This window comes from Psammomys obesus, unplaced genomic scaffold (genome assembly GCF_907164565.1).
Source record: "Psammomys obesus unplaced genomic scaffold, mPsaObe1.curated_primary_1811, whole genome shotgun sequence".
In the NCBI taxonomy this organism is placed as follows: domain Eukaryota; kingdom Metazoa; phylum Chordata; class Mammalia; order Rodentia; family Muridae; genus Psammomys; species Psammomys obesus.
The window spans coordinates 27,742,891-27,763,760 of record NW_026596034.1 but is presented as its reverse complement, the minus strand read 5'-3'; the positions used below and the strand labels follow the sequence as shown (position 1 = coordinate 27,763,760).

Genomic DNA, 20,870 nt, shown 5'->3' with positions numbered 1-20,870 from the left:
GGAGGCAGAAGACTGCCTGAGATGAATTGTGCTGTGCTGGGAGAGTAGCTGTCCAGACCATTTTAAACTGTTTTGGGTGAGAATTCAAAGGTAGCCTTGGTAGAGGTTGTATCAGCATTAAGTTTCTTCAGTGTACTATGAGGTGTTGAGTTTATGTAGGAGAATATCTTAAGAGATACACACTGACGTATTAAGATGAGCTGTGGTATGATGTCTAAAATACTTAAAAATGGTTCCATACTATTTCTGAAAGTAAATGTATGCTTAAAAAAAAAAAGGATCTGTGGAATTAATTGTGAATCTAAGTGAGGCTTACTCAGATAATGACAGTGCTGTGTCTTTTACTTTGACATTGAACTGGAAAGTTGAAATCTTATACTAATTTCCCATGACCTTTCTAAATTATCTTTTTATTGTTATAAAAACAAGTAGCAACCACTTTGGAAATCAATCTGGCACTTTCTTAGAAAATTAGGAATAGTTCTACCTCCAGATCCAGCTATACCACTCCTAGGCATATATCCAAAATATGTTCAACTATACAACAAGGACATTTGCTGAAGCCTGTCCATAGCAGCTCTAATTCATAATAGCCAGAAGCTGGAAACAACCCAGATGTCCCTCAATGGAGGAATGGATACAGAAATTGTGGTATATTTACACAATGGAATACTAATCAGCCATTAAAAACAAGGAAATCATAAAATTTGCAGGCAAATGGTAAGAACTAGAAAAGATCTTCTTGAGTGAAGTAACTCAGAAACAGAAAGACACACATAGCATATATTCACTCTTAAGTGAATATTAGACATATAATATAAGATAAACATACTAAAATCTATAGTCCTAAAGAAGCTAAACAACAAAGAAGACCCTAAGGAAGATGCTCAATCCTCATTCAGGACAAATGTGATTGAATTTGGAAGCAGGAGAAGACAGGGAACAGGACAGGAGCCTACCACAGAGGGCCTTTGAAAGACTCTACTGATCGAGGTATCAAAGCAGAGGCTGAGATGCATAGCCGAACTTTGGACAGAGTGCAGGGAATCTTATGAAAGAAGGGGGAGATAGGAAGACCTGGAGGGGACAGGAACTCCAAAAGGACACCAACAGAGCCAAAAAACTGAGCCCTGGGGATCCTGCAGAAACTGATACCCCAACCGAGGACAATGCTTGGAGAGGACCTAAAACCCTGTCTCAGATGTAGTCCATAGACTCAGTATCCAAGTGAGGTGCCTAGTATGTGGAGCAGGGGCTTTCTCTGGCAACAACTCAGTGACAGGCTCTCTGATCATCTCCCCTGGAGCGGGGGTGGGGTGGGGTGCTGCCTTCCTAGGCCACAGAAGAAGACAATGCAACCACTACTAACGAGACCTGATAGGCTATGGTTAAATAGAAGGGGAGGAGGACCTTCCCTTATCAGTGGACTAGGAGCATAGGGGAAGAAGAGGGGAGGGAGGATGGCATTGGGAGGAGATGAGGGAGAAGGCCACGCCAGGATACAAATGAATAAATTGTAATAAATGATAAAAACGAATTAATTAAATTAAAACTTAAAATAGAGTACTGATTTAAGGGGAAAACAAAAACAAGTAGATATGTGGGGGTGGAAGACAACACACTGGTTCCATTTCTTCCTTCCAAGAACTAACCAAGCCCAGCCCTGCTTAGCATCTAAGATTGATGATGTCAGGGAAATATGACTTATAATAGAATGGTGCCCATTTCAATCGTTGAGTATCATAAACGGTGTGCCAGAAGCCTTTTGTTTGTTTGTTTGGCTGATTTTTTTTTTTTTTTTTTTGAGGCAGGATCTCACTGTGTAGCCTTAGGTGGATCAGAACTCACTATGTAGACCAGGCTATCCTTAAAGTCATGGAGACCTGCTTGCCTCTGCCTCCTAAGTACTGGAATTAAAGGCATCTACCACCAGGGCTGGCGTAAAAGCCTTCTGATTGGCCACGTGGTAGTTCAGTTTTGAGGTACTTTTGTGAGTAACATTTTTGTTGTAAAACTAGTTTCCTTTATTTCCTTTTATAATAAAAGACATAAAAATTAGACATAAAAATTCAGTGCTTAGAAAAAAGGTTTATATTTTCCAAAATAGCTTTATTGAGGTAGAGCTTCCCTGTTGAAAATGGAGTTAGCTGGCTTCTGGCTTCTCAGACTGTGCATCTGTCCGCAGTTTTAGAGCCAGAATCTGGAAAGTGAGCTGTGTCTCCCAACAGCTCCCACAGAACACTCCAGGGGAACTTCCATTATCCCCAAAAGGAACCCTGCCCCCTCTGATGCTGTTAGTCAGCTTTCGTTGCTGTGGTATAACTGAAAACAGTAACTTTAAGAAGGAATGGTTTACTAACTAAAACACCGTTTTACACTTCTGTATTGTGTGTGCTCGGGTGGTAGACAAAGACTGCCAGTTGGTTCTCTTCTTCCACCATATAGGTTCAGGGGTCAAACTCAGGTCATCAGCCTTGGCAGTAAGCTCCTTTACCCACTGAGCCATCTCACTGCACCTTTATTTATTTAATTTCGGAACTGTGCATTTTCCACTGTGGTTTCAGAAGTTCAGTCTGTGGCCACCTGGCCCCATTACTTCCAGATCTGTGACATTGACTGTCTTAGTTTTCTATTGCTGATAAAAACACCATGACCAAAAACAAGTAGGAGAGGAAAGAGTTCATTTCACTTATACTTCTCTGTCACAGTCCTTCATCACAGGAAGTCAGGGGAGTAAATTAGGGCAGACAGGAACTTCACCAGAAGCCATGGGGGCGTGTGCTTCTTACTGGGTTGCTCCTCACGGCTAAGACAGGGTTCCTCTGTGTAGCCTTGGCATGTCCTGGACTCCCTTTGTAGACCAAGCTGGCCTAGAACTCGTAGAGATCTACCTGCCTTTGCCTCTGCGAGCACTGGGAATACAGGCATGCACCACCACAGCTGGCTTCAGCCTGCTTTCTTATACCATCCAGGACCGCCAACCCAGGGATGGCACTTCCCACAGTGAGCAGGACCCTCCCACATCAGCCTTCAATCAAGAAAATGTATCACAGGCTTACCCACACACCTATCTGGTGGAGGCATTTTCTAGTTTCAGGTTCCCTCTCCTAAAAGACTGTAACCTGTATCAAGTTGATATGCTAGCTAGCACACTGGCAGAAAGGCATGGTGGGAAAAACTGTTCACCTCAGTAGCCAGAAAGCAGAGAGAACAGAAAAGGAAGGATCCACAGACAAAAATACAACCTTAAAAGACATGCCTGAAGCCAGATGTGATGGCACACCTCTATAATTCTAGCACACAAGAGGCAAGTGTGTGTCAAGTTTTCAAAAAAAATAAGTGAAGAGTGTGCCTCCAGTGAGCCTCTTCCTCTCACCAGGCTCCACTTCCTAGTAGCTCATTCAGCTATGAATCGATTGAACCATTATTAAGTTAGTGATCCACTTACCTGCCAGTAGCACCAAGAAGGAACTCTTTGTTCAAACTGAACCGGTCAGCTGTAATTGCATTGTTCTCTTTGTGATTGCCAGCTGAGAGTCCATAGCAGGACAGATGAGACCTTCACAGTTAACATGGAAAGGGGCTCATAGCATTTCTGAAGAGATAGAAGTTCAGGGTGTTTGCCTTCAGAATAATCAGAAATGTTTCATTAACAAGTGTTAAAAATCTGAAGCCAGCCTGGGCTACATTGCAAGACGTTATCTCAATCTAAACTCAACATGCCTGCAAATGCCCTCATTCTTGGCTTAGCACAAGGGCAGTTTATCTGAAGAACAGTGTGTCCGTGTAAGGCGGAGACGCTGTAGCTTCTGGACAGCTTTCATTTTCAGCTTTCACTGATTTGTGCCACTTTCTTCCTGGCATTGTATCAGCTTCCATGCTATAAAGAGCTCTGATGGGTCTGAACCCACAAGATGCTTAAGGTCCCTAGGACTTCTTCCTTCGAGTTTCTGCCTTCCTCAACTCAGTGGTGAGGTGGGTGGGTCTAGACAATCTCCCTCCTGCCAGCTTCAGTCCTTTCCTTAGTGCTCAGCTCTGATCCTGGGCTTTGGGGAGATTAGTTTACAGGTGGGACCTGAAATCAGCCAGGATTTGGATTGTACTTTTCATTCTTACAGATGTCAGCTAAATCTAGGGAAACCCAAAGGAACATCAGCCCCAAGCTCTCAGCGGGGAAGTTGGAACTTTCCCCACGTTGGTACAAGGTGGCAGACCTGCGCGTGGCTCTGGAAAGTAGTTCATGTGTGTGCCCCTCCCTTGTAAACAGTGACGGACTCGAAGGAGTACACAAACCTCTGCCACAGAGTCTTGTTGCAGACGGTTTGCATGTCAGTGGTTCTGCCAGTTTTGATATGAGAGGTATAGACTTGAGCCCAGCTCTGTATATTGACTTTCTGAGGAAAGGTCGCTAGTGCTCAGACGTGTCCTTGTCCTTGCTGGTCCAGTTTTGGAATTAATTTTTCTGAACTGTCTTTTGAAGCATGGTGTTAAATCTTTTTGTTGTGGGAGAAGTTTGTTTGTTTGAGTACCTGCTGTCAAGTAGGGATCTTGGTCAATTAAAAATCTAACAATCATGTACCCTGAGTTGTTTGCTTCACTGTGGACGACAGTATGAGTAAGATGGCAGGGTGTGGTGGCACACACCTTTAATCCTAGCCCAGTCGGGTAGTTCTCTTGAGTTCCAGGTGAGCTGGGTGTAAAGAGCAAGTTCCCGGCCAGTCAGGGCTACATACAGAGACTGTCTCGAAAAGAAAAAAGGAGCAAGTAAGGCCTGGATCCTGCTCACAGTGAGCTCCAGGATAATGGAGAAAGTGGACCTCTCTTCTCCCCAGCGGAGCAGTAGTAGAGATTGGAGTGTGCCTGTAGCTACATCATTTGTGTCCCTGTCCTGTGGGGCCAAGCACAGGCAGAAGGCAGCAGCTGCCATGAGGATCCCTAAACTAGGCCCAGGTCTACCACCGTGGGCTATGACAGGTTTCATTCTCTGTAAAGTGCAGTTCGGTTAATGCATGGATGAAATAAGTTAAATAGAACAGCCCCTCAGCGATTTCCCTTTTGGGGTCTTTTAGTAAATTGTCACACTTTGCCATTTCTTGCCCTTTTTGATAGATTTTTTTTCTCGTCATAATCAAAGGTCAGACCTTGTAGTTTTGTGTGTGTGTGTGTGTGTGTGTGTGTGTGTGTGTGTGTGTGTGTTCGTGTGTTCCTAATCTTAAGCACAGTGGAGCTGCTGTCTCTGTTGAATGACTGTAATCAGTGGATGAGAAGATGACTTTAGATGCTTTTTCAAACCAAAAATTCTCTTCTGTGGATTCCTGGTGTTAAAGATCACAGGGAGTGAAGGTCTTTCTTGTACCTTCTCACAGCCCCATTGACAAGCTCTGCCAGCCTCTTCATTAGGGACCTCTTACTTAGTTCCTTTCCAGACCTCTTGTAAACAGATGGTAGCCCAGGGCATCTCTGAAAATGAGCAGCAGCAGGATTCTTCCTACAGAGAGCAGTGAATCCAAGTCCCATTGAGAGGCACAGAGCAGAGGAGAACATGTCATATCTCCATCCTTAACAGATGGTATTGACCATTTAGATGCAGTGAACTTAGTTATGATTACAGAAGGCCAGGACTGCCACACAGAAAGGACCAGGTCCTTTCATAAATGCATACAATGCATTTTGATCCAATTTACAATTAATTATCTTAAGCAAAAGAAAATAGCTCTCAGAAAACTCGAAGCTTCTCACCTTGGAGACAGTCATATTCTGGAGCCTCGCTTTGTCCTGAATCTGCATTTTCTGTTTGACCTTTGTTGTATTTTTGTTTAAGATTTATTTATTATGTATACAATGTTCTGTCTGCCTGTACACCTGCACACCAGCAAAGGGTACCAGATCTCATTATAGATGGTTGTAAGCTACCATATGGTTGCTGAGAACTGAACTCATGACATCTGTAAGAAGCCAGTGTTCTCAACCTCTGAGCCATCTCTCCAGGCCCCTTTGGTGTATTTTTGTTAACCTCTCTGAACTTTGCTTATTTATCCAACTCAAGACATGGACAATGAAGCTTACCTGGCTGTTCAGAATTGATCTTATTAGCTAATAAGCCCAGCCTGTTGGGTGGTATGAACTAGACAGGGGAGCTAACATCCTCTGGACCGTTGTTAGTAGAACGAGAATGTATTATGCCCAAGTCTTGTGTTTGGTGTGGGCACTAGCCTGTTGTCCTAGGGTACAGATAGCTCACAGTTTATGGTTTTATAATAAGTTGGAGTGATACCAGGTAAGCTCAGAAATTACTCCCTTCAGCTCAAACCTGAGGTTGTCCACAACAGGCCAAATTCACATCAGACAGGAAAGAGGCTGAGAACGCACCAGGAAAGTAAACATTGCCGTGCTAGTGTGCACTGCTTGACTATTTCAACTCTTGCCTATCCCTGTGAAGCAGAAAATAATCTCCAGTTTCTTCCAGCAGAAAATTCATTTTAGTTTCGTGAAACAAAAAGCAGGCTAGCAAGATGGCTTGTGGGTAAGGCCTTTGGCACCCAGCAATACAAGCCTACAAACCTGACAGTGATTCCCAGATAAAGATGGAGGGACAGAACCAATACCACAGAGTTGTCCTCTGGTCTGCGCATCCCTGCCCCCACCCATAAAAAACAAGGTGTTGGTTTGTTTTTATCCCATGTTCTTTCTACGGTTTCTTCCCCTCATATCACCTTATAAACTCTAGCTGCTTTCTGTTTCCCTTATCTCATTCATGCCACATGGACTGGAAACAATTGACCTGCCAAGACTTGAATTTGGCATTTGGGGTTTCTCCCACAGCCTGTGATAGATAGCATCACCAGCAAGTAGAGCACAGGCTGTACATTCTCTACTTTCGGGATGTTCTCTACCTTTGGGAAAAACCAGGCCCCAGCTTACAGGAGTTGAAAAGCAGTTGCCTTTAAAAGGCCCTTTTACAGTGTTGTGACTTCTTGCTCGTATGTACTGGGAACTGGTTCTTACTCTGTGGAAGAGTCCTCTGGGACTTCAAAGCACAGATGAGGACAGTGATTCACAGTGGCCAACAGTTCACTGCACCTTGACCCTGTGCCGGATGCTGTTTGGCCCTTTGCGTGGACAATTCCCCCCATCCATGAGTAAGCAGGCAGTGTAGGTTGGAAAACCAAGGAACATGTACTTGAGCAACTAGCCTTGAGTCATTGGGGCAGAGCTGGAATTTAGACCTATGCATGTGACTCCAAAGTCTTGCCTGAACCCTACCATTCTCCTCCCTCCCTGCAAGCAGAGACCTGCCACATGGCACACCGAGGTCTGAAGGGCTGAGGGCTTCCTGTCAGCTGTGCAGTCATGTGTGTTAGGCAGGAAAGGCACATTAGGATTCTGCCCTGCCTACAGTTGCCACACAGAAAAGGAAATGCCCTTGGTACAAGCATGGTTTCCACTCAGACAAATGGCTCCAATCCAGGGAACCCCGTGTCCATCCAAAAATGAAAAGCAAAACAAAACAAAAAACTATTCATCCAGAAGTCAGAACTCTTATAATCATTTTTCTTTCCGTAGGATAAAAAGAACTAGTGGCATGAGCAGCCTTTTGGGGAAAATTGGAGCCAAAAAACAGAAAATGAGCACCCTTGAGAAGTCCAAATTGGACTGGGAGAACTTCAAGGAAGAAGAAGGGATCGGTGAGGAACTGGCTCTCCACAACCGAGGGAAAGAAGGGTAAGCAGCGGGCTCAGCCCTCTGTACCAGAACACTGCAGTGACAGTTTCTAACCAGACAGTGCTTCGGTTACTCCTGAAGCTCTGTTCTTGGATGGGGCGGATCCCCTCTGGGAGCAGCAGTGTCCCCAGGCCTCAATCTACTGAGTTACTGCTTCAGTGAACTGTGAGTCGCCTGGCTTATTCACAAGGCAGGTCTGGCTCACGGTGGCTTGTCCTGATCTGAATCCTTGGCCTTCTGAGAAGCTGCCTAGTTCAAGTGCTTCAGAAGCAAAGAAAGCCAGCCTAGTGCCAGAACTCTGTCACATTATCACGAATGGTTTGGTGTTAGTTTGTTTGAGCATGTTATGTGATCCAAAGCAAGGTCTGTTTGCTACAGCCTGCATGATACATGAGAGGGCCATTACTGTACCGTTTCCTGTTCACTCTGGAATACAAAGAGGATATTCCATAAACCAAAAGTGATTTCCTTGTAACATAGTGTGTATTGTTTTGTTTTTTTCTGTGGGAGTGTTGAGAAAGGATCTCACTCTATAACCTAGTCTAGCCTCCCAATCATGGCAATCCTTCTGCCTCAGTCCTCCAAGTTCTGGGATCACAGGAAAGAGCCACCACATCCAGCTCTTATGTATGTTCATTTGGTGCGTAGAAAGAAAGGAGGCTCATTAAGTGTTTAGGGAGTGTAAAAGAAGCAAGTAGGCTAGCGCTCCTCACCCTTGAAGTAGTGACTGGTCCTTTACACAGTCTGGGCTTCTCATCCACCCTGCCCCTCATCAGTAAGATCTTCTTCAGCATACCAGTTATCTCAGCTCCTTTGCCAGGAAAACTGGGACAATCCTTCACCTTCACTCTGGTGCAGAGCTTATGAAATGATGCAGAATGTATATGACACTTGCATAAACGAACATGCATAAAGCGTTTTGAAGAACACCAATCACATGAAGGCCTACATGAGTACAAGTCATTCGTGTTATTAATTAATCTAAATTAGCTTTTAATCTCGGCATTTGGGAGGCAGGGGTAAATAGGTCTCTGTGAGTTTGAGGCCAGCCTGGTCTATATAGTGAGTTCCAGGCCAGCCAGGGCTATATGATGAGTCCCTGTCCCTAAAAATCAGACGAATGAATGAATACATGAATAGACGCACCCTAACTTACAATAAAAACCAGTGGGGAGCTAATTTAGGGATTGTATCTCTTTTTCTTGAGCTAGAGTTTTGCTCTGTAGGCCAAGCTAGCCTGTATAGTCTCCCTGCCTCAGCCTCCCTAGTGCTGAGTGAGATTATAGGCATGCATACCAACACCCAGCCCTTATACTGCAAAATAAGACCTTAACATTATTTGAACCAACTTGGGAGCATTTTTGTTTTTTTGTTTTTTGTTTGTTTTGTTTCTTTTACATTTATTTATGGGGGGAACACACATGGTGGGTTTCAGGTCGCTCCTTCTGTAGTGGGTCCCAGGGATTGAACCTAGGCCCATCAGGCTTGGCAGCAAGCACCTTTACACATTGAGCCATTTCTTTGGCCCTGGAAGTATTTCTAAATATGCCTTAACATTATATACATTAACCTGGATGCTATCTAATATGTTTTACTTAAAAAAAAAAAAAAAAAAAAAGAAGAAGAAGAGAGGGAGAGTATGAACTTGCTTAGCCACCAGATCCACGTCAGGCTATTTACGGTATTCAGTTTTCTATGGGGATCTAATGTATGGCAGGAGAAGGGCTAGAGTGTGCCTCTTTGAGTATTGATTATGTGGGTTAAAAAACATTCACTGTGTTCAAGCAGATAGATGTCATAAAAGTAAAGGGCTGCTATCAAAGATAAAGGAGTGTTAATAAAATACAGAGTGCAGGAGAAAAGAAGCTATACAAAGACACTTACCCAAGGGCTGGAGAGACGGCTTAGTTGTTAATAGCACTGGCTACTCTTACAGAAAACCTGATTCACTTCCCAGCTCCCACATGGCAGTTTTCAATCAGCTGTAACTCCAGTCCCAGGGGATCTGATGCCCTCTCTGGCCTCCGTGGGCACCAGGCACACATATGGTGCTCAGATATACATTTAGGGAAAACACATAAAATAATAATTTAAAAAAATTAAAGATGTCTACCTAGTGAGAACCTTTCAGAAAGTAGGAAATCAGGTAACTGGGGTTCACTCGGTAGAACACTTGCCTAGTTTGCTGGGTTCAATCTCCAGCACCACATAAACTGGACTTGATTGATAATGCATAACTGTAGTCCCAGCACTTGGAGGTGGGAACAGGAGGATCAGAGTTCAAGATCATCCTTGGTCACATAGGGAGTTCTAGGCTAACCTAACCTGGGAACAAAAATAGGAATCACACATATAGGGTGGTAGGTTTTTTTGTTTTTAAGATTTATTGTAACTTTGGTATGTGTACCTGTGTCTGTGGGTATGTGCACAAGCTTCAGGTCCACTGGAAGTAGAATTACAAGCAGTTGTGAGTTCACAATTTGGGTCCTCAACAATAGCAATACTGGCTGAGCCATCTCTCCAGCTCTCAGGATAGTAGATTTAAGACTACATTCAAAAAAAAAAGACTACATTCATCAGTATTTTTATTGAATGTGAATAAACTAAGTGTTCCAGTTAAAAGTCAGAAATTAACAGATTAAATTTTTAAAAGTCAAACCACAATTTGCAGTTTTAAAAAGATTGCAATAAAATGTAGAATGAAGAAATGTTGAAAATAAAAATAAACAGAAAAGATGAATTATGCAAATGCTAACCAAAGGAAAGCTGATAAAATGACATTTGTATTAGGACAAAGTAGGTCCTAAGACAAGAATATTACCAGTTATAAAGAAAGTGGTCTGTGCATGTGATAAACATCTGTGCTGTAGGTGTCCAGACTTCTTACATATCTATAATGATATGGTCATAACTCAGCAGTTCACTCTTAACTTTATTCCCAGCAGAAATGCAGGTATGTACCGACAACGTGAGCAACATCCAAAATCAAGAAACAACTCCAATGGCTGTCAGTGGGATTACAGTTAAATATAATCTGTCTACACAGTGGGCTACTGTCAAGCCGTGGGTATGAACATAGATAAATCACAGAATTGTCAAATCATATAAGAGGAAGTAGCTGTGACTCTACTTAAATGAAGGTCAAAGCAGGCAAAATGAGTAGATCAGCTTTGAAAGTAGTAAATCACAAAAGAATACACAGAAGAGAATTCTATTTATGTCAGAATCAAAAATAGCAATAGCAACAACTAGAGGATAATGGAGATACAAAAAATGAAAGTAGGACTGAAGATGGCTCAGTGGTTTAAAGTGTGTGCTGCTCTTCCTGAAGGTCAAAGTTTAGTTCCTAGCACACACATTTGGGCTGCTTACAGCTACCTGTAACTGCAGCTCCAGAGAATCTCATGCCCTCTTCTGTCTTCCGTGAGTACCTGCACTCACCACACATACACATGTGTGCACACATACTTAAAAATAAAATAATCTTGCCAGGCATGATGGTGCATGCCTTTTTATTCTCCAGACAGGGCTTCTCTGTATAACTCTAGCTGTCCTGGAACTTGCTCTGTAGACCAGGCTGACCTCAACCTCAGAGATCTGCCTGCCTCTACCTCCCAAGTGCTAGAATTAAAAGTGTGCTACCACACCACTAATCTACTGCCTTAGTTAGGTTTTTTAGTTTGTTTGGTTTGGTTTTTCGAAACAGGGTTTTTCTGTGTAACCCTGGCTGTCCTCGACTTTGCTGTTGTAGACCAGGCTGTCCTCGAACTTAAGAGATCCACCATGCCCATCTTTAGTTAGGGTTTTATTGCTGTGAAGACAACATGCCACAGCAGCTCTCTCACAAACATTTAACGTTTTTAGAGCTGTGGTCCATTATCATCGTGGCAGGAAGCATGGCAGCGTGCAGGCAGACATGGTGCTGGAGAAGGAGCTACGAGTTCTACATCTTGATCTCCAGGCAGCAGAAGGGGACTGTCTCTCACACTGGGCATAGCTTGAACATACATAGCCACAAAGTCCACCCCCACAGTGATACACTTCCTCCAGCAAGGCCACACCTTCTAATAGTACCACTCCCTATGGTCAAGTGTTCAAGCACTTGGGGGCCGAACCTTTCAAACCACCACATCTACTAGCCCCCCACCCCCTCAGTGTGATGTACAACCTTAAATCTTCGAACTCTCATTCAGTTCCTGCCTCCCAGGTCCTGCCTTTAGTTCCTGCCTTGGCTTCCCTCCATAATGGAAACCAGATAGACCTGCTCCTCCCCAAGTTGCTTATGAAAGTTCAGTGTTTCCTCACAGCAAGAGAGCTAATGAGGACAGGTGCTAGCCCCAGTTTAGTTGTCTGTACAGTGGAAGCCTTTTTCTATGCCTCCCAGGGTGTTAGGGGAATGGAACAAAGAGGCAAAATGCCTGTCTCCTCCCAGGCCTCTGCTTACAATTGCCATTAAATGATCACCTCCAGACTGAGACCTTACTGTTAAGTTGGACGCTTTATTCATTTAGGAATATTTTCCACAGTGTTGGGAATATTTTCCAAGAGATGAGAAGCTTGGAGGCATCTCCCCAAGTGTCCCAGGCTGACTTTTCTGCCTTCCCCAGCCCTTCAGCCTGGGAGTATGGGCTCCAGGTGGCTGTTTTCTTCTTCCTCCCCAAGTAGACACTAGTTCTAAGACTTAGCCACCATTTTCTGCCAGTGATTCAAAACAAAAGGGTCATTCCTGCCCACCTCTGTCCACTTCCCAACTGCTTGTTGTAGCCCAGCCTCAGTACCCTTCCCTCTGTAGTGTGCCTCCCCCAAGAAGGCTCTGGTTCGTCATTCAGGGCTCAGCTCAGACACCACTCTAGAACAGCTGCACCACCTCAGTCACATGCCCTTTGTCATTTTTGTTAGTGTGCAGTAAGCCCCCGGAGCAGAATCCACACCACCGCACTGTCTAAATGCCCAACCCACTGGCTAGCAGACGCCGCTGGCTTTGTTTGGCAGCCTGGTACCATCAGAACTAAGCATCAGAAAGTCCAGCATGATACATCAGGATGGGTTTTGTGCTGCGTTTTCAGTCAGCAGACTCCTGGAAGTGCTATCCCACACTCAGTCTAGGCATTAACAGACTTTGTTCAGGTGTTGAACGTGGCTTCCTCTAGCACAGATTTCCTGATGATGGGTGTCATCAACAACACAGCTTTCCAAAATAATAATGCTAAGGCAGAGGCCCCAGATGGAGGAGAGGGGAACAATGCATAAAATGCACAGTAAAGAGAAACATGGCTCTGTCTTAGCTGCTGCTCTCTGTCCAGGTAAGCTGAAGGTCATGGAAAGTGGGTATTTGGTGATTGTAAGACAGTGAAGGAGAGGGCACGGAAATACTTCATTCTCCAAAGGATTTCCAGGAGTCTTATCTCCCAGGACCATGGCAGCCTTGAGGTGATATGAGAAGGCAGAGAAGAGGAAAGGATTATCATTACTGGCTTGGGTGGGCCTGGCCGTTTGCATCTTTCAGTTGCTTTCCCAGAGCAGAAGGATCCTGCCTTGTTAGGGCTCCCCCGGGCATGTGCTAAGTCTGAGCATTTCTGTTGTCCACCAAGAGCCGAAGTTTCTCATTGCTGGGCCGTTTGTGCGGCACCAAGCGTGCACAAGGAGCAGAGTGCCAACCCTCCAACCTCTCCACATCCTTCCTGATAGTGCTCCCGACTCTTCCCTACCCGTGTCCTGTATTTCAGGACAATTAAGGCAGAAAAACAGTTTGTGTTGGGGGATCGCACAGCTGTCAGAGCCTATTGTGTATAACCTGATTCTGAACCGAAAAACTAGATCACCTGGGTTCTTGGTGCTTTTAGCATAATTTGTTAATATAATAAAGATGTGTCTGCTTTGCCAGATGTGGTGGCGTGGCCCACACCTTTAATGCCAGCACCAGGGAGGCAGAGGCAAGCTGACCTCCATGAGTTCAAGGCCAGCCTGGTCTACATAGGGAGTTCCTAAACAACCAGTGCTATACATACAGAGAGAGCTTGTCTTTAAAAATAAATTAAATTAAAAATCTGCTGCTACTTAAATGGGCCATAAAAAAATAAAAATAAAACATAGTAGCAGGAGAGGATGACACACCCCTTCAGCCCTAGGTTTCCTAGTGGGTCAGGTTCAGTCAGTCTGATTGAGGGCTAGGCACAGGCCAGGAAAGGAGCAAGAACCTAATTCCCATTGCAGAACAGCCAGCAGGTCTGTTCTGGAACCGTGGCCCAATTAAAGTGCCTGGAACCCCCTGTGGCTCAGTTGAAGTAGGTGAACCCTCAGATGGCCTTGAGGCAGCCCTTCCTCAGGAGCGTTTCCAGTCTACTCCAGATGTCCCAGTCTGAGGCCATCCAGTTGTGGACATGATTAAATTGTTGAGAAGCAAGCACCTAAACCCCAAACAGCTCAGTTTCATTGCATCCACAGAGGGGCAGTTACATTTTTTTGTTTTGGTTTGGTTTTTTGAGACAAGGTTTCTCCATGTAACCCTGACTGTCTGGAACTCACTCTCGAGACCATGCTGGCCTCAAACTCCTCACACTGCCTCTGCCACCTGGGTGCTGGGATTAAAGATGTGTGCTACCACTGGCCGGCATCATTGACATATTATTCCTGCTGTTCCCAAGAAGGAAGAAACAAGCACAAAAAGTCAGAGATTAAATACGTTGCTCAAAAGCACAGATAGGAGATATCAAAGTCACTCTCATCTGCAGTGTAATGTCAGCTTCTGTACATCAGCAAGTCCATGGCCAGTGGAAGACTTGTTTCTGGTCAGCTCTTGGATGTAAGCCAAGCTGTCACAATGACCCTTTTAACAGCTGCCAGGGGCTGTGACTAGGAGAACACAGTAGCCAGACCTGCCATGGCGTTTGATGGGTTTCCCTTGAAACCGGGGTACATCTGTACTTGTGCCCTGCTGCTGTCTGAGGCTCCCCTGGCCTCAGCTCTGCACCTTGAGCATCTGTTCTAGACTTTGCTCTCAGTAATCTCCAGGTCATCTGGACACACACAGTTTCAGTGTGGCAGCCCTGATCCATGCTCAGTGAGCATCCAATGTCAGGATCGCTTCCTTCTCCTTCCTGATCTCAAAGCAGATAGCTTGAGAGCTCTGGCCTGAAACACCCCCACGTGACGCACAGTACTGTCTCCCGCTTGTTCACCTCTCTTCTGCTGGCTCTTCTGAGAGGCCGTGAGCATGCCCACCACCAAGTCCCCAGTTCCCATGTGGCCCCTTCTCCAGTTCCAGGACAGCCAGGGTGGAGGGATGACTGATTGCAGTAGGTGGGGTCCCCCGTTTTCTAAGCAGCCATGTGTGAGGGCCTCAGGCTGCTGTGTTAAGTTGTTTGTGTGTCCACACTCCTCACTCAGGTCTCATTCTTTGCCTTTATCAGAAGTATCTGTCACTGCTGTCTCTTTACCAGGGAATCTGAATTTCCTCTCTCTTTACCAGGGAATCTGGGTCTCCCTTTATTTCCATTTACTAAATCTGACAACTCTGGCCCATGGGACTTGTGTCACACCTAAGCATAGCCTTTCCATGGGTTCCAGCTGTTCTGGCCTCATTGACAGTTTTGACACCACAGCCTAATTCCTGATCCAGACCAGGTGGTAGTTACTAGTTTCAGACATCCAAATGTGGGCCATCTGCCGTTGTCAGGACCCTGATGGAAGTTGGCTGCCTAAAATCATAGTGACAGTATTAGCTAGCACTTTGCTGAGCTCCTGTTTCATGTTAGGCATTATTAATACGCTATTTCATTTACTCCTCACAGCAACCCATCTGAGCAAGGAGGACTGATCTTTCTTTAGGTTTTTTTGGTTGGGCTCTGTAAGGTTTTTGGGTTTTAGCATTTTGTTAAGCCAGTATTTCAGGAGCCAGGGCTATAGTAGAGTTGGTATAGTGTTTGCCTAGTATGTACAAAGCCCTGGCATCACATAAGACAGCACAAGGTTCATACCTGTAGTTTTAGCCATTAGAAAGATAAAGGAGGCTGTGGTCATCCTTGGCTATATATAGTAAGCCAGCCTGAATTATATGCAACTCTTGTCTCCAGAAATTAAAAAAAATAAAACTGCAGGAGTGGTCTCCGGCCCTGGCTGGTCTAGGATTCACATCAGCCTTTCTCCCTCAGCCCTAGTAGTCCTGGGATTAATATATATATATATATCTTTGTTGTTGTTCCCTCCCCCTTTTATATACTGTAAGGAACTGACAATTGCTAAGTTTATACCACACAGCCAGTGAGTGACAAGATTCTAATTCATCTCCCTCTGGCCTCAGAACTGTGTTTTCTGACCAGTCCTCATTGGTATGTGGAGGATTAGTAGCCTCAGGTCTGACTGGCAAGCAGATGGGATGGGCCTTCCTGCAGGATGCTGAAGGGCAGGAAGACAAGGCCTGAACTCAGTGAAGAACACGGGTCCCTGGACCAGGTTACATGCTCACCATGAACGTAATAACCTTGTAGTGACAGATGCACATTTTTCCATGGTGCTACAAAGAAAAATTAGTGCAGAGATTCAATTATGTCTCCCATTTTTAATGGCAGTTTTGCTTCCTCAGTAGATTAATTAGCAGCAGAGAGTTCCTCCCCGCAAGCAAATTGCAGCACACTTTATGGCAAGAAAAGGTACATTAAAATGCAGCTGTGTCTCATTAAGCAACCAGGCTCCCTTCTGACCAGCATGCCTGCCAGCGTAGGCTGGCCTTCCTCCCACCCTGTCTGGGAAGACTGAGGGAGACCTCCAGAGAGATCTCTGACCTTGGCCTGAGAGCAGGAGCACAGCTCCAGGCTTCCAAGGAAAGCCTGTGTGTGTCTGTTCTTACAGAGGTGCTTGATCTCACTGCTTAGAGGAATTCAGGAAAGGGCCCCTTCTTTAATGCCACAAAAACAGCCTGGCCCCAAACTATGTAGAAGATGCCCAGCGTCACAGAGCGGACAGAATTAAATAGCTCTGCAATCCATACCTGCTTTCACCTTCACATTGTTTCTCTGTGTAACCCTGGCTATCCTGGAGCTCCCTCTGTAGACTAAGCTGGACTCAAACTCACAGAGATCTTTCTGCCTCTGCCTCCTTTAATACTGGTATTAAAGGTGTATGCCACTGGGGCTGGAGAGGTGGTTCAGTGGTTAAGAGCACTGTCTGTTCTTCCAAAGGACCTGGGTTCAATTTCCAGCACCTACATGGCAGCTCACAACTGTCTATAACCCCAATTCCAAGGGATCTGACACCTTCACACTAATGCATATAAAATAAATTTTAAAAAAATAAATAAATAAACAGGTGTGTGCCACTGCACTTGACTCAATTCTCTAGCCTGTTCTTGTCTGGACAGAACTGTCCTTCTGTGGATGGGTGGTTTGGATGCAATAAGAGAGCCCAGAGTGCCCACTGGGCACCAGCCTGGTGCACCTGCTGGTTTGCAGCAGCGTGACTTACCCCTGGGCTTGGGCAGAGCAGGGGAGGCCTCTCCTGTCACATTTTACTCACACTCTTTCTTTCTTCTTCCAGGTACATTGAACGAAAAGCTTTTCTGGAGCGAGTGGACCACAGGCAGTTTGAAATTGAGCGAGATCTCAGGCTGAGCAAAATGAAACCTTGACATTCTGGGGAAAATTAGTAGCAGCTTAATCCTATTGACAATGTGAGCTCTTGTGTGTCTGTGAAATATTTCCCGTGTTCTTCATCATGTTTTCAGCAAGGCCCTTTTTCTACGTTGCAGTTTGTTTTATGTATCTTAATCTCACCTGGTTTCGTTCATTTTACTTTTTAAAATTTGTCTTTAAATAAACAAATAGAAGCCCTCTGCGAGGTTGGTGAAAGTGAAGACGCCACTCCCCTTCCCTGTGCACTGCTACAAAGGCTGTGACGGCCAGCCCAGGTCCAGCTACTGCATCTCAGACCTGTCTGTGATGGTGAGAGTTTGTGAGGCCATAGGCCTCTCTGAAATCAGCCTCTCCTGGAGACCCTCAGGGGGCCTGCCTGGGTGCACAGATGCTGTGTCTCTGGGCATTTGTTCTCAGTTGATTCAGCTTCTCCCACGTGAGATTCTCATGTTTAAGGTGGGATAAATTAACTTAATGCTGAGTGGTTTTTTGTTGTTTCCCACTCCCTTTTTGCTCCTATAAAAAAGAAGTCTACTTCAGATGTATTTTCTACCTCAGTAGATCTATAGTTTTTTCTTTGTCAAGGGATATTCTTGCCAGTAGTGCTGGCACACACCTAGAATCCCCAGCACTTGGGAAGCTGAGAAAGAATTGTTGCAAATTTGAAGCCATCCTGGGTTACATAGTTTCAGACCAGTCTGGGCCTAAAGTGAATCTTGTCTCAAAAAAGGGGGTGGGAAGTATTCTAAAGACCTCTTGTTCTTTATACTCCTTAGGAAAATTCCAAACCCAAACTTCCTACCTAGGAAGCATTGAAGAAGAAAATAAGTAACAAACCACCCATGCTAATACAATATTAAATCCGGTCACCTGCTCCTGGGGCATGGGAATGAGGAGAAAGTGGGCTTCAAAAACCACTTTCTGTTTCCTGCTCAGACATAGCTCTGTGACATTGACCACAGGTTTATTTTCTGGCCTATGGATGGCATGAGTCACATCAGTGCCTCAGAGGGCTACAGTGAGCTGATGCCAGCGTAAGGACAAGAAACACGTGGTCACAGTGGGCCTCCACAGCTAGGCCTCAGATGTGTGGGTAGTGTTCGCAGCAGCCAAAGCTGAATTGTTGGCACCAGGTGGTTAGCATCTCATTACCCACAAGGGGAGTTTACAGGGCTACCCGTGAGCTCATGGTCTGTGCACATCCATCTGCGGAGGTCTGTCCAGGTGACCAGAGAACATTTCAGGCTGTCATCAGATCAGGTAGTCTCTACTCACACCCCATGAGGGCAGGACCTTCATCCATGGGCTCTATGCAGTTTCTGTCACCTCTGTCTAGAAAAGGCTGTCCCTTTCTCCTGGGCATCTGCTCCCAGCTGCGCTCTTCTGACCCAGGCAGTGATGACGTCTCTGACCCAGCTGCACAGGCACTTTGCAGTGTGTCTGCATCATAAGATGTAAAGTGGCCTCACAGCGGAGGCTGCAAATGTGTGCTTACAGCGTTTCCAGCCTCTGTCACAAGCTGGAGGCCTCTTCTGTTTGTTTTTTAAAGCCGTTGCAGGAGAGTAGGGAGGGAGGAGGTGAACGCAGCTGGCCCTGCGTCGGTGGTTGCTCATCCTGGAGAGGAGTGTATACAGTCCGTATGTATGCTGTTCTGACTTGGATGTGGATTTCAACTTTTCTTATTAATAAAGCATCTTTTAAAAGTTGTCCGAGAGACACAGAATTGTGTTCTGTAAGGAAGGATTTTGAGGTGCCTCAAGCTGAGCCAGAAGAAGGTGAGCAGCCTCCCAACACACAGCCAGAGTCTCAGGTCTGCAAGAACACAGGAGAGAGGCTGCCTGTTAGGGAGGAGGGCCTCCCTGCTCACCAAGACCTACATCTGCTTTAACAGCTAGAAACCACACTCTGCCACTTCTGACTGCAGGAGTCAGGCTGGAGGGCCAGAGGAACTGCCAGCAAGACAGAATGCCTGAAGTGGACATGGCTCTTCAGTAAACAAGTAGCTGTTTCATAGGCATAAACCAGACAGAGGAGCCAGGCCCTGCCTTGCCACACACTGTGGGCTGAGTGTGATGACTGCAGAATGGAGGCAGAGACCTACACGGGAGGGCCCCATGGGGACCCATGAGCAGACATGGGCACCGGCAAGCTTTTCTTCTCTTGGTCAGTACGTACTCCTGTGTGAGCCCATCAGAGTTGTTAGTGAGAATTGCTTTCTCAGCTACACTGCTAGCTGTCCTGACACCCTGCCTCACTATGGGAAGACTAAGCTACCTTCACATATGTCTGGCCTTCCCCAGTGGACCCTTAGTTCAGTAACTAGAACTGCACCCCCCCCCCAATACTCTCTTCTGACAGTTTGTTTGAAGTATGGCAGACAGTGTCGAACCCACAGTTTATAAAAATGTGTGAAAAATTTTATCTAGCTACTCACGTCCACATTTAATAGAACTTAGATGGTGTTCTTTATTCAAGAATTAGGAATGGTTAAAGAAATGTTTGCGATGACTCATGAAGAATGAGCCAGTCAATACTTGGAGGTGGATTGGTGCCCTTTGTGGGTCATGGCCCTCTTGACTATGGAGATCTAGCTAAGGGCACTCACTGTCCAGCTGATCCCGTGTAGCAGAGACTCTCCTTGGAGTTAGCTCCTTGGCCCTGTCCTGTCCAGTTGGTCCTTTGTCTTCTCTGTGTCCCAGATGGGTGTGTCAGAATTCCAAAGTATCTGGTACCTTCTAATTAAGGGGGGGTGTGCAGACTGCCCTAAAGCAGTATGAGGTCAAATAATAAAGCAGGCCTCTCTGTACCCTGCTCACCCATTTCTTGAGGAACTCGGTGCCCTAATTAAGAGTTCTGCCTAAGGCCTCTAGGGCTTCCAGGGACACAGTAAGAAGTAACCTTGAGTGCGGTGTGCACTGTGGAGCTAAGGAGGGAGACGCCCACTGAGGCCCTGCACAGCCTAGCCAGGTACGGTTGAGTGTGAGAGCTCTGCCATGCAGCCGGGGAGCCAAACGGCCAGCACCGCAGGACCAGGACATCTTTGGAGAGCAGTGGAGACAGGATGCTCCTCCACCAGGTCAGGACTGGGACGTCCACGTGACAGGCTGTCCAGCTCTCGTGCTGCCTCGTGGTTAGTGTGGCAAGTTGTCTGAGTGTGTGAAGCTTGATTGTCGTAGTCTGGCAAGGCAGGGCACAGGAGAAACTCCAGAATTCAGTATTCTGCCTTCTGATACCAGTTCCTCACAAGAGCTAAAAGTGTTTAGGTGTGTTGGTAAGACATACCTGATAGAGTTGGCTACTCACTGAACTGGACAGACAGAGTGATTTGAGTATGAAGGTGATAGGTCAGCGGACCAGGCGTGCCTGATGTCATCAGCAAATCACTGGTGGTGCCTTTACCACATCATTTCTCAGAGCCGTCTGCAGCTGCGCACACGCACGCACACGTGCTTGCACGCGGCCTCTAGCATTGCCCCATTTTCTACAGGAGGAAATTGCCTGAAGTCATCAGGGAACCCGCCA

At 45.7% G+C, this 20,870-nt stretch overlaps 1 protein-coding gene across 1 annotated transcript in view; it reads left to right on the top strand.

Moving 5' to 3' along the window:
* The window catches only part of Cfdp1 (craniofacial development protein 1), an 87,962-nt gene extending 68,907 nt beyond the window's left edge, over positions 1–19,055 (top strand). Inside the window, exons 6-7 of the mRNA XM_055621475.1 lie at positions 7,564–7,722; positions 17,254–19,055. Coding sequence (XP_055477450.1) covers positions 7,564–7,722; positions 17,254–17,344 — 250 coding nt within the window. The 3' untranslated portion in view covers positions 17,345–19,055. The remainder of the gene's footprint in view (positions 1–7,563; positions 7,723–17,253) is intronic.
* Positions 19,056–20,870: the final 1,815 nt, after the last annotated feature.